General features: G+C 44.9%; 1 protein-coding gene across 1 annotated transcript; it reads right to left on the reverse strand.

Annotated features, from left to right (window-relative positions):
* Nucleotides 1-1,828: 1,828 nt before the first annotated feature.
* On the reverse strand, nucleotides 1,829-7,566 carry FOXO3 (forkhead box O3). The gene is made up of 2 exons (XM_010076649.1): nucleotides 7,483-7,566; nucleotides 1,829-3,258 (listed from the first exon to the last, which is right to left on the reverse strand). The coding sequence occupies exons 1-2, from the start codon at nucleotides 7,564-7,566 to the stop codon at nucleotides 1,861-1,863; spliced, it is 1,482 nt and encodes a 493-aa protein (XP_010074951.1). The 3' UTR covers nucleotides 1,829-1,860.
* Nucleotides 7,567-13,727: the final 6,161 nt, after the last annotated feature.

Below are 13,727 nucleotides of genomic sequence, written 5' to 3' on the forward strand. Positions count from 1 at the left end.
TTTTTTTTTTACTTCATGCACAAAGGGTGTTTAAATCCAACAGCTCATACACCTGGAGGAAGAGAGAACTGATCAGCCAGCATGAGCTTCTACAAGTTTTTGCTTCCTGGTTCATGAGTCAATTCTTTCCCCCCCCTTCCTTTCTCAAACTCTCCATCACTGGAACTGAAGGAAAACCAGAAGTGAGCTGCATCCCTGGCCCTGCCAAGCTGCTGTCCCATGCAGGGTCAGTGGGACATGGTGTCCTCTACAGGCCACCTCCACAGCCTGTCTCCTGGCTGCGCACTGCAATGCTCTCACTTTGAGCGAGAAGATGTGAAAGAACGAGAGGAAAACCTCCCACCGACACAGAAACGACTGTGCAAACCAGCCACTCCACCAGAGCTCGGCACCTTTGCAGAACGATTGAAGGGAGGACTCCTGTGCTGTCGTGTTCTCCCTCACAGACATGAGATCACGGCACACATCTCCTGTGGTAGGTAAGGTACTCCATACACACAGGGAGACATTCGGGAGGTTCACCACTGCTGTTCACCTACTGCAAAGCTTCACCTTGAACATCTAACTGTGAAACAGAGAATGAAAACTCAAAGATGAAACGGGCAAATTATGCACTGTAAAGTCAAACGACTCCTACTCCTTTCCATCCTTCCTCCAGAAAATAAGAAAGTTGGAAGTAAGCTGCAAACTGAATGAATGCCTCGTTTAACCTCACCACTAGGATACTCTACATAGTACTCTGAAGTTAATAGAACACTTTCAATAATTTACAGCTAACCTTTTATCCTACTACATTTGGAAATCTACTCCCTTATACTAATAAACAAACAAAGGAGAAAGGGCACTTTGTGTGGCACCTACCCTATGACTCAGTGAGCATGTACGTGTGAGCAGGCAGAGGTATGGTCAGGAGCCTGCAGAATCACAAAAGGATGACAGAAACAATGTTTACAAGTTCAAATGCCCCAAGCTGTGGAAAAGAAGCAATGGAAAAAAACACATCCATCTGGAAAAAATTAATCCGAAGAGGCTAACATTTGAAAAGCACCTATGTCAGAACTCAAACCTACAGATATTCTATTGGTGGAGTCCAAAAGAAAATTATACCCACCCTCAGTCCTGGGGGGGAACAACAAGCTTTGCATATTTAAAACATTAAACCCAGGACATTCCTGAGACCAGGATCCCACCTTTGCTATTTCAATACATAATTCCTTCATTTGCCTTTTTTTTTTCACAAGAAATACAATTTTTAAAAACCCCAAACAACTTCACTAGTGTTGCTGTACCACAGCAGCAGTACAACTCTAATTCAGTCCAGATCCGTGCCACACACCTGATCCTCAGTGCACGCATCGATCTTGCAAAGATGCTCTTCCTCCTCCCCTATTGCTCCAGTGACTGCAAAGCCCCTTGCCCCATCCCTGTGTAACACGGCTTGGCTACGTGTGGCATCGGCTGCAGAGAACAATCCATATGTTGTGACTTCAAAGAAGACAAGTTGGAGCTCTGTGATTCCTAAAACCCACAAATATTACACCTTGGTTTGCCTGATTTGTCATTAACATTTCTCAGGCCTAAATTAAGAAGGACGCATAGCATCAGATGCGTGCTGACAGTGTTGCAGCCGAGCAGCTTTTACAGCTCAGCCTCGTTTCCCTCCACACCTCCAAATGTCTCTTGGTTGCGCCTGTTGCACACCAACACATAGCAAGCCATCACAAGCCAAATTAATATTATTAGTGTGCACTAACTACCAAGTGTTTTGTGCAAACTCCAATAAAACTAAAGAACCGAGTATTTTACCACATCTATGGGGCACTGACCTGTTTGCCCATTTTCCCTGTTCTCAAAGATCCTTCAGCCTGGTACCCAACTCTGTGATGAAGCCTGTTTAGCACCAGTGAAGTTCCCCACATTCAGACTGACAACATTCTGAGCTGAGATGAGGGAATCAAAGTTAAAATCCAGTCCATCTGCATCCATGAGTTCACTGCGGATAATGGACTCCATGTCACACTCCAAGCTCCCATTGAAAATATCCAGGTCCAAGTCACTTGGGAATTTCTCGTGTCCCATGACCGGGAGGTTCACACTGGAGGAGTACAAAGAGGAGCCTGAGAGCGGGTCAGAAAGTGTTTGCATAGACTGATTGACAGGTGACTGATGTTTGGTAGATCCCAAGCTGTTCGAGTCACTCAAGCCTATGTTACTGATGGAACTGGACAAGGCACGGCTGCCACTAAGAGAGGAGTTGTGGGACTGGTGCTGGTGATGAGGCAGGCTCTGATTGACCAGACCGCCCTGGCTGGACTGTGCAGCAAACGACATCATGGGGTCGTTGCGGAGCATTATATTCCTGCGGGAATTCTGGGCGGACACAGCTGTGCTGGCTTGTGACATGAGTGGGTCAGACTGTGTCATCATGACATCGCTATGACTAAGTGCATCAGAGGCAAGGAGATCCTGCAGCGTCTGGTTGTTGTAATGAGAAATGGAAGAGAAGGTGGCCTGCTTGTTCTCCTGAATGGTCTGCATGGGCGACTGGCGGAGGGAATTCAGGGACGATGGCCCGAACACCGCGTTGTTGAAACTACTTGACGGGGAACCCAGTCCTGAACCTTTGGAACCATACGGAAAACTGGAGCTTCTCTGCATTATCCCTCCTGTGGGTGACTGCTGGGAGGGAGGGAGTGTTATATTGTCCAGGAGATCATCCATGAGGTTATCTGTCAGTCCATCGTTCAAATTCATTGTCCCAGCCATATCAGTCAATCTAGGCAACTCCACAGTACACGGTTTGTTTACTGATGGGGACAAGCTCGATGGACTACTGTACAGCATGGGAGAAAGCGGAGCATCGTCATCTTGAACATCATCTAGTTCAGTGCTTGCCAAAATCGGTGACAAGCGGCCACTGATCGTACTGGCATTTGAATTTGTACGGGAGCGAAAATCTGTCCATGCATCCAGCTCGTCGCTGCTGCGGGAGGTAGGACTCCCCGGCCACTTGGAGAGCTGAGAAGGGCTGTCCTCGCTTGTCTCCTGGGCGGTCTGCAGTGCTGCCTTTTTCTTAGCCGCCCGCCCCCTGCTCTTCGTGTACTTGTTGCTGTTGTCCATCGACACAGCGCGTCTCCGGGGCGCCTTGCCACCTTTTCCACCATCTGGATTGATCATCCACCAAGAGCTTTTCCCAGTGCCTTCATTCTGCACCCTGACGAATCGGCTGTGGAGAGACAAGTTGTGCCGGATCGAATTCTGCAGGAAAGGAACAAAACAAAAAGTCACGACCAGTGCCCCACTTCTTTCGCTACCCAAATCTCAATCATTAAACCAATACCGCATGAAAACAGCAACATGAATTAAAGCATTGGCAGCTCCTGGACATCACCATGGCTTTCTTGGGTGGTGGATATGGAAGGCTGGGGCATGACTGCAGCATGCCAGCATGCTGCTGCAAAGTAAGCTCCGTGTTTGCACTAGCTGTGCATTCCTGGTGCCCATCTCTACACCCCCAAAAGCTGCCCCCTAAGGAAAGGAGTATGACACAGCCCCATTCCTGACAGCAAGGAGCTAGGTGTTTCTCCCTTACTTTTGACTCAGGACAAACCTCTATGTTATCAGCAATCTTGCCATCAGTTCCTTGAATTAAAAACTGCAAAGGCACTGCAAAAATCTGACTGATCACACTCATCACAGCCTCTGCAAATGTCTTTTTAATTCTTCATGGGCATGTGTCTTGTGTATTTGTTACAATAATTCTTGAAAAAGCTGCAAGTGCTGTTGCTCCTCTCCCACAGGCACTCTGTGCATGACTAAGCTGTACCTTCTCTCTTGATTAGAGGCACCAGAATTACGCCCATACTGCACTAGCTGGCCAGCCGTCCCCCTCGCTATAGGATCCTCACAGTCTTCAAAACATGATGTGACACAACACACAACGATATCCCTGTCCCTGTAAGCTGCTAGATACAGAGCTGTATAAGGCTGCTGTACACAGTCGGATACCCCGTGCAGTACAGGATGCTATGAAACACAGTACTTCAGGGGAGCCCGTGCACAGTCTGCTCTTGCGTATTACCCACTTGCACTAATCAGCAACATGTACCATCCAAAAACCACTCATTGGCTCAAACTGATGGTAATCACCTCAGAATGAGAAAGAGGTCAAGAAAACCAGCCCACGGTACCCCTGGTGAAATGACTCCAGAGTTATACCAAAATAACTGAGATGAAAATCCACTCCACTCATCCTGCTGATCTTGGGCTTAAAATATGGCTCAAAGAAAGGTCAAGCAAGTAGTGTTTGTTAGTGAGAATGCTTCCAAGTTTGTTTGGGTTTTTTTTAGCATGTGCGAGTCAAAAGATTTTTGGAGCTATCCCATATTCCTTTGACAAAACAGTTGTGCTATTCCTCCAGGTTAAAGATGACCAAGTTTTAAAAGCTGCGCAAGTTCTTTTTTCTTACATTTTGGCTATTACCAGGTATATCTATAAAGAGGATACAATCACATTTGTTCTACCAGCATGCTTTAAAAACACAAAGTCAACAGGATCACAGCATAATCAAACCATCCAGGATAAATGTCCTTCATCTACAAAGCACTGAAGAAATTCCAGATTTAAATAGGCAAAGAATAAATCAATCAACAAATCATTCACAAGCATCTTGACGTTTGCATTCTTAGGATAAATGGATGTTTGACATAAGTGAACTGGAGACACATTTGACGTGTAAAGAAATACAGACCATCTTTTTTTAAACAATTCAGTACAAAATGCCTTTTTTTCCCCTGTTAAGTGTTGTGGTTTTTGTCAGATTGTGAAATGGAAAAAACACGCCTGAAGTTCTTCTCGCACGCAGACAGCAGACGCGGTTGTGATTATCACTTAATGAAAAGAGGAATCATATGGACTACGGTTCAAAATAGCAACTGTTATGTTTTAAACAATTTGCACAAAACAGCAGACCAGACTTTGCAGACACACTCGGGAGAAGTTTGGGTCAGTGCCTCAGCTACAGACTTGTCCATTTCTAAGGGACTATCGTGCCATCAAAATATGGTGGATTGAGTTGCAGTATAATAGTTCTTCAGTCTAAGGAAGGAAAGAGCTTTTTATTATTTAACTGATGACATTTTAACTGTATTTTGAATCTGGCAACAGTCTGTTTCTAACTTCTAATAACTAGGCGCCACTGCTTACTTCCTCCGGTTTCTCCCAACAGGCTGGAAAATTGCTGGTTTTTTTGAAAAATAACTTTTGTCGATATTCCAGCTTGTACTGCATCAATGCAGGTAGCTCTCACATTCACCTCCTGTGACTTCCATGGACAACCACTTGTGCACAGGGATTTCTCCTCTCAAAGAGCCAGCGGCGGGACGAGGACGACCAGAAGCAAGACCACCACACCAAGCCAGGCTACAAGAGCCACACAAACCACGCTGTTCCGCACTTTAAAATGCTAGATATAGGAATACACAGCACCATGACTCTTGCTAATGAAAAAAATCTTAGAAAACATAGCAAAGAAACACCTGAGGTAGCATATGCAGCATGCCACATAGCTTCAGATATAAAACCACTCAGCCAAAGTGCCAGCACCTGACAGCTTTCAACCTATGGTATTCTCACAAAATGGCTTACTTCTGCTGGAGGTGGCCGTAGAATGAAACTACCTGGCCTAAAACCACAAAAAATACTAAATAGTAAAACTGTGAGACTGAGGCACCTTTCAGGATGAGGGCTCCTGCATGTGTGGATATGTGTGTGCACATGTATAATTTTCTTCTTATTATATCTTTTTGCTCAGTGTTGGTATTACACAAATAATAAAATAACATAATAATACTTTTGCATTGAAAATTGATGGTTATAAAAAATCCAAGCAGTTTGTTTTCCTTTATATTATGCAATATGCCACTTACGCTCTGGCTTCTGTTCCTCTTTACTTTTCTTCTGTAGGAAGATTGTTTTCTTAAGCATAATTAAGGACCAAATTTATTTTTGTGTACCCCATCTCCACCCTCTGTTCAAACATCGCCTTAAAACCCACTTCTTTCACATAACCTCCCCCGCTAACCTCTTCAGCAACAGTTTCTAAGTTTCTTGGTTTCTCCTTGTGTTGGATGCTTTGCCAAATCAAATTAGGGTTGGATCCCATTATCCCTTCACATGCAAGTTTTGCTACGGAAGTCACTGGGATTGACAACTCTCATCAGTAAAGGCTGTTGCGCTGCGCTATCAGGCTGCAATCTGGATGGAAATAACTATTTTCTACCTGGTTTCTGAGCTGTCAAAGAATGTTCCCATCAAAGTACAGGAAAGCATCATGAGACAATGTTTGCTTGCAACCATGTGCATTAGTAATATACGACCATGCGACGAACCGCAAAGGAGGTGGAGAAGCAAAGAGAATACAGTTACTATTTGAACCCACGGCTGACCAAATTAATGGGGATTTGCCTTTGACTTACGTGGGAAACAGATCAGGCCATGATGATGGAAATATAACGTATTTTTCCATGACAAAATGCAATGAGAAACTTTAAAAGATCTATAAAGAAACTTCCATCAATCTGTCCTGGAGACCATATGTAGAAGGGACAGCTGCTAGCCAGACTGCAGACATCTCGGAAAGAGCTCAGATACCATCAACGGGGACAATACACGGACTGTGCAAGAGCAGAGTAGCAGAGAAATACGATGAGCTCCTCCCTTTATTAGAGTTACTATTTATACTGGACTTGAAGAATGCTGTGCACTTTGCTGAGAGCCAGAACACTGAGGTTCCTGCAGATAAGATCAAGAGTATCCCATATGGCACTGAGCCCAGCCCCGCTGGGTCCCAGCCCCACGGGGAAGTGGTCCTGCAGGGAAGAATGACCACCCCGGAAAACAAGGAAGACGCAGGGCAGAGGAGCAAATGAGGCAGGTCAGATTTGGTGTGGGCAGAGGGTGTTACAGTGCCATAGGTAAACTGTGCTGCTACCCTACCTTGTCTCAGGCTGACAGCACCAGGAGAAGGGGTGCAAAGGAGTGCCCACGAGTAGCCAGGGCAGCAACATATGGGGTGACAGCACTTGCCCCAAACATGGGGCCACACACTCAGCTTGTATAAATGTTGATCCACTGCACCACATTTTGTTCAGTTAATACTCCTCATGGGAACCAGACATATTTCGCCTGCTTGCAAAAAAAAAAAAAAAAAAAATTGGCTACCATGTCCTAACTACACATGTGTCTCTTGATATTTTTATAGGACTGAAATGTGCAAGCTCCCAGAAAGGACACGCAAACATTTCCAAAGTGCTGTATACCTGATTTGATACAAGCAACTGAATAAGTCTTCCAGAAACACTGGACTGCGTGTGATTTCAACACTCTGTCCTGGTCAGACAACATCAGCAAATGCTTGAGCCTTTAAACAGAGAAAATTCCCCCTCCCTGTGCCTGTTTCGGCCTCTTCCAAGCCATGTTTACCTTGTGGAGCCCGTCCATGAACTCAGACACCAGCTGCAAGTGCTTCCACTGCAGTACAGAGTCTTTTTTGTCTGGAAGCAACATGTGGTATCAATTTATCATCCTCAACAACGCAACAAGGAATCCACTCACTTTAAAAATAGAAAGAGAGTTGTGTAACTTAACTCTTAAAAGTCCCTGTTTAAAAAAAAAAAAAAAATAAGAAAAAGAAAGCAAGCCTAAAGATTAGCAAGATGAGGTGCAGCTGGTGGCTGCCGAGTCCAGGTTACACACCGGTCTGTTTTTATTTCAGTGTTTTGTAGTGAGTGGCTAATTTGTTATTTCAGATACGGGCTCCTAACTGTAAAGTTATAGCTACAAATCAAAAGCAGTTGTTTATTTTAACAACTGGGATACTAGGACATGATAGGAGAAAAACAAACTCTATCTGTAGACCCATAAATGCTACTAATGGTCACTTGGGAGAATTATACTTTATTTTACACTGTATTAACATATTTAATGTTCTAACTTCACCATATGAAGTTGTCTGGTAGCCACACAGTAGGGAAAAATCACTGAAAACAAGCCATGAAAATAACTCCAGCTTGTCAGCCTCCAGCTGACCGGAGGGAACCCCATTTCTCCACAGCTCTGCTTGCTCACTTGAATTTCAGTTTCCAGCCTATGTCACCTTGCTCAAAATGTTATAGCACAAACCTCCTTTGGGATGAACACCCCTACAGAGGGCCTCCACCAAAAAATTAAACAAAAAATGAAATTAACTACTTTATTTGCATTCAGTTGTCAATGAAACAGAGAAGGTTGTGAATAATCCAACACATTTTGCCCACAGATCCAGACCAGTGTCTGTGCCTTCTCATGAAGTAACTCACAATTTGCTTTGACTGACAGTTTTACATTTTGTTTGCTTTAAAGTCCCCATGAGATTCATGTGCAACTAAACAAGAAAACAGATAGTGACTCCAAAATTACAAATAATTAAAGCTGCCAATCGTGTGCATGTATGTAGGAATTTCTGTTGAAAGGGATTTGCGAGTCTAGGCAAGGAGATCTTTAATGTACCGATCTGTTGGTTCCATATGGTCATTTTCTGCCTAGCTCTGTAAGGCTGCAGTGCTGTTCTTCCCTAGGAACTTAAAAATCCCTAACCCAAAGGGGTCTCAAAATTTCTTCCTCTTTCCCATGAGTTTTTGCTAACCAGAAATCTAATTTAATAATGAGGGTGCTCTGGAGATGAAGAAAAAGCAAGAACACAGGAAAAGTCCTCCCACAATATCTATCCAGCCATGTTGGACCTATATACATCTTTTTTCATATAAAACCAAATATTATGTATTCCGGATTGTTATATTCTCCCTACATTATGAAAGTTGCTGGGGGAAAAAAAATAAATTCATCAAGCAAACTACCCACAGGAAGAGAAATCTTTCCTGACACCCAAACGTTTTCAATGCTCGATGTTTGGTATCATCCGCAAGTTTCTGAGGCAGCTCCTGCAAATCCCACCAGCTGCTCAGCAGAAGTAGGCGGCACCGGGGTCCCGCAGGGGACATCCCCCAGCCCTCTGCACCCAGCTGGCAAAGGCCACCACCCTCACAGCCCTGGAAAGGATAAGTGGGATGACACGGGCTCAGCTCTACCACCCAAACATGCCCCCCTGAAGGAAAACAGGGAGGTTTAGGGGGAAGAAGTCTGCTCAGCATCTGAAGAGTGGCTCTGTGGATACCTCTCCTCATCCACTCTCCAAAGGAGTATTTCTGACCTTGGTGGTAGGGGAAGGGCTAGAAGAGGCCCCTTCTCTAATTAGCTCTCTGCCTGCACCTCCACTCATCATCCCCCACCCCTAGGAAGTGCAGAAAGCCTCCAGGGATATTAAAGCTCCTCAGGAGAACATTAAGTCTAGCGAAGATGTATCCTCCAAAATGTGCTGGCTCAGATAGGAGAGTGTACGCAGACCTGCCTCTGTCCTGCGCACAGGGCACTGCGCCGTGCCAAATTATGACAGGAAGGTGATTAGTGCAGGGAAAACAAACCCTCCCTAACTACGCACGCCTCACTCCCCCCACCCCAGCTGCTCCTTGCCACAAGGGCAGGCAGCAAGCAACGTGCCGGCCAAGGAGGTTTATGCCCTCCCCTTTGCAAAGAAAAGCATCTCCATGCATGGAGCGAAGGGAACCGAGTCATAGAGTCATAGCTTAATCAAAAGTTTTTTCCTAAAAAAAAAAAATTAATTCTAGCTAAAACAACTGCTGCTTCACTCTTTGCAAACAGTGATCTTGCAAATTGCTACGCTGACGTAAATAAAACTTAGCTGAAAATATACACTGCCTGGAAATTGTCTCAGAGCATCGTGCTTCCAGTTAGCAGAAAAATCTCCAGTTATTTTACAGTCAGATGTCCTCTGACCACAGGAGGACTCTAATAAATAACATTTGTTTTGCTGTGAGTAGAGCATGCTGGTTGCCGTTTATTTTTTTCCACTGTGTACTGGGAAATGGGAAGCAGAGAGCTAGCAAAATGCTGGTATTTTAACTAATGCAGCTGCAGAGCAAGAACAAGGTTGGGCTCTCCAGCAACTCCTTCCAGCATCAGGAGCCATGTGCCTCAGTGCCCTTTACTATAGGAAGCCCTCTGAAAAGTAAAGTGCTTGCCTCTGCTATGCTGATGCTTTTCCATGTGAAAACAGTACTTGGGAATCAGGAGACAGGCACTGTCACTGGGAGGTTGCTAAAGGCAACTTGTCAGATGCTGCCCTTTTCACTCCCTTCCATGAGCTTCGTATCACAGCTGCCCAACATTCAAGAACACAATTAATTTCAATCAAAGGATTTAACTTAATTAAGAGTAGGAATTTACTTTAAGGCATTGCTCTTGCAAGGTGCTGAATTTGTGAGAATCCCAAGGCACCTCAGCACAGGTGTGACTAGGACATGAACACGGTCAGTGAGAGAAGGGAAGATGTTGCCCCTTACTGAACTTATCCCCAAGTAGTTGTATACAAAAAAGCTGCAATGCACACACATGGCTGGATCTTTGCAGAGCCGGATCAAAACAGCTGTAATTTCTGTTCAGGAGTAGTGTCACCAGAAGGTACACCTTTCTTCTTCTATTTTTTCTTAATGCCAAACCCCAGCATTCAAATAATTTCCAATGTGTGAACTCTGGAAATGAGACCACCCTGGATTTGTGCAGCCCCTTCAGCAGGGTACGGCTGCATTTCTCCTCCTCCGCACCACGGAGGCCCAAGAGAAATGCAAGCACACACAACTAATCAACCTAAATATTATATGTACAGTAACGCTCATAAAAATAGCTACCACTGTCAGCACAGCCCAAATCCACCAGCCACTGATGCTACTGGAAGAGTCCTCACAAACCTCAGTGGTAACCCAGTCAGACCTCAATGAAAACAATGCAATTTTACTGCGAGGCTGACTTTCACCCTGAAGGCTCTGGGTTTGTTTTGCTAGAAAGAAGAACTAGAAGGAAAAAAACCCCAAATATATATATATGTGTGTGTGTGTATATATATATATCCCTCCGCTTTTCATTTCTTAGATATAAAGATTCCGACACAACCTCATGCAGCATTGTGGAAACCAGAGTGCTCAATTCTATTTTCGCTCATTCTCAGCATATGGCCATTACTATATATCAACTATTTAGAAACACGTATGGGCGTTCTTTCATGCCTTTATAAATAAACGTGAGTGATGCTACTGCTTCTGCTTATAATAATTCACCAAAAATAGCAGCTTCCCATGGAAGATCACAAAAGTCTCTCATTGCTGAATCACCTTTTATAAATCTTTATTTTTGAAGAATTGCTGTGGTCATATGTTGATTTTTTTGACACTTCCTAAGCCTGTGAAATGCAACTAAACCAGCCATAACTTCCACTGCACAGTGGCAGAGAAAGAGTAAAATCCACGTGCATGAAGAAAGCCTTCTAGGGCTCCTGCCTTACCAAAGTGCAAGGCTGCCTTGCACGCGGCTCTGTAAAGTGCTAGCTCTGAAATGATGGATTGTTAAAGACCCGGGCTGGATTAATTGGAAGTGTTGAGCCGCACACATTAAATTGCAAATCTGGTGACAGTTACGGCTGCCATGTGACTGATGAGAGGAACAGATCTGATATGCTGTCACCTGACCGAGTTTGATCAGGCCTGAGCAAGCCCTTCAGAAGCCAGCACAGGCACTCGAGACCTTCTTGTGAGAAAGCCTTTAAGCAACCTCCAAAACAGCCCCCGGTGTTTCTGCTAAGTAGACTAATCTGAAACAGGACCCCTCTCCTGTGCTATTTTAAGCACATGATTAGTTTATTATTGAACCAGAAGATATGATCTAACTAAAGAAAAAAGTGCATTTTAAAATATGATGCACTTTAGTCAGCAGCTGACATGGCAAAGGGAATGGTCCTGCTGCTGCTCCACAGATCCGAGCACCGGGGGAAGCGTGACTCTCAGTAGTTCTGACCCACTGGCTCTTAGGGGCAAAAACCACTCGGAGCCTCACAGGAAGGGCAGCCGGTGTGGGAACACACATCTGTGACTCCAGGTATTCCCGGAGTTACTGCAGTGCCGGTGCAGATGGGGTGTGAACTAGGAGACAAGGGTTGAGTGAACAGAACAACTTGAAAAACAGGTATCTCCTCCTTCAGGACTTGGGACTGGGTAGCTATAGCACTACCAATAAATACCTGCACACTCTTCAAAATGTAATGGCAGCTGTAAAATATTAATGCCTTGTGAAAATAGAAAGTGATCAGTTTTCCTTCTGATGTATTCTGATGCACATTCTGCTTTCACCCTGAGAATAACACGAGTCCTCCCTAGCCTCTCGGTTTCTTACGGTTTCCTACATTTTCCCTCTGCATTGGGTAACATGTTTTAAACACTGCATTTAGGAATGTATTTGAAAAATCATACAGACTTGTTTTCTGTATACACAAACCAAACTCATGCCATGCCAGATGACAAAACCAGCCACCTCCTCATCGTTTTTATGTGAACAGTAGCGAGGTGGGTTTACTTCATGAGTCTTTCCCCAGCCCATTCTTTAATCTGACTTCCATGGGAGCAAGTTCAGACCCTGACGTCCAAGCTAGCGATAGCTGACCCCTGTGGCAGTCAGTGGGGGGAAATGGGTGCCTCCAGCAAATGAGCCCACCAGCCCATCTCCCTGTTTTTCTCTGCAAGCGCCTGACCCTCACGCTCCACACAGGGAGGGTTTTGGGACTGCAGCTGCTTTGGGACAGTTGTTCCCGGCACCTCCCGGGGCACAGTGGCTTCAGAGAGCTCGCCCCCCTGGGACTCACCAAACTCTCCCTCCACCCCTTTTAGAAACTGTTTTCATTGAACCTCACCCCTCTCCGATGACTTGCATGTTACTGGATTGGTTTATTTATTGTCTGAGGAGCTGAGAAAAAGGAAGATGACACCTATTACACTGCCAATGAATCAGCCCTTTGGTACAGCAAGCAGGACATTCCTGTTTCCCATGCAACTGGCAGCAGCACCATCCCAGAAACCTCACAACCCAGGTAAACGCATAGGTATGAAAGAGGTGAATGCACAGGTATAAAAGGAATCTTTTTTTTTTTTTTAAGCTATTTACCTAATCTGAGAAACTAAGATCACTGTCATTGATACAATCACAAGTGCTAAGTGTTGAGCCTAAAGCTAGGCTGTGTCAAAACGCTTTGGCACTTCTCAGTGCTTTGTTAGCACCCCACCCCAACACCAGAGCCGGAATAGCAGAATGATGAGTAGGGAGCCCTTTCATGTTTCCGGTTTGAACCTGTACACATGAGTAATCCCTCCTGAAGCCAACACTCGGGACCTGGTGGGGCCCCTGTATTGCTCAGTACATAGACTAGGAGATTTTTCAGAAGCAGCTGCAGAGCCACAAGGGTGATGGGTTTCAGGAGCTTGACTGCGCCAACAACCAAGGCCATCACCATGTTCTAGGACAAGAATTGCCAACACTGTAGGTTGCCGTCTGGTTGAGCTCCCAAACTGCACAAGTAGAAGACACTTCCATCTGAAAGTTTACAGCCTCAACGGACAGACAAAATAGCCTTAATTCAATAAAGATGCTACAGAAAATAAAATTGAGAGGCTTGCTTTGGTTTCATTTGCTAGCACAAACCAGCCTTGCCTTACCTGCCCTTCAGGACAAGCATTGATGCAACCTCTCGGTAACTTGAGATGGTGTCACTTCACAGACACCATCCTCTGCTC

This window comes from Pterocles gutturalis, unplaced genomic scaffold (genome assembly GCF_000699245.1).
Source record: "Pterocles gutturalis isolate BGI_N339 unplaced genomic scaffold, ASM69924v1 scaffold46743, whole genome shotgun sequence".
NCBI lineage: Eukaryota > Metazoa > Chordata > Aves > Pterocliformes > Pteroclidae > Pterocles > Pterocles gutturalis.

Bases quoted from the DNA above. Each gene is read 5' to 3' on its own strand.
- FOXO3 (XM_010076649.1), bottom strand. From the start codon at position 7,566: ATGTTGCTTCCAGACAAAAAAGACTCTGTACTGCAGTGGAAGCACTTG. The intron at 3,259-7,482 runs GTAAACATGGCT...CCTTTCCTGCAG, and splicing joins TCATGGACGGGCTCCACAAG to AATTCGATCCGGCACAACTT.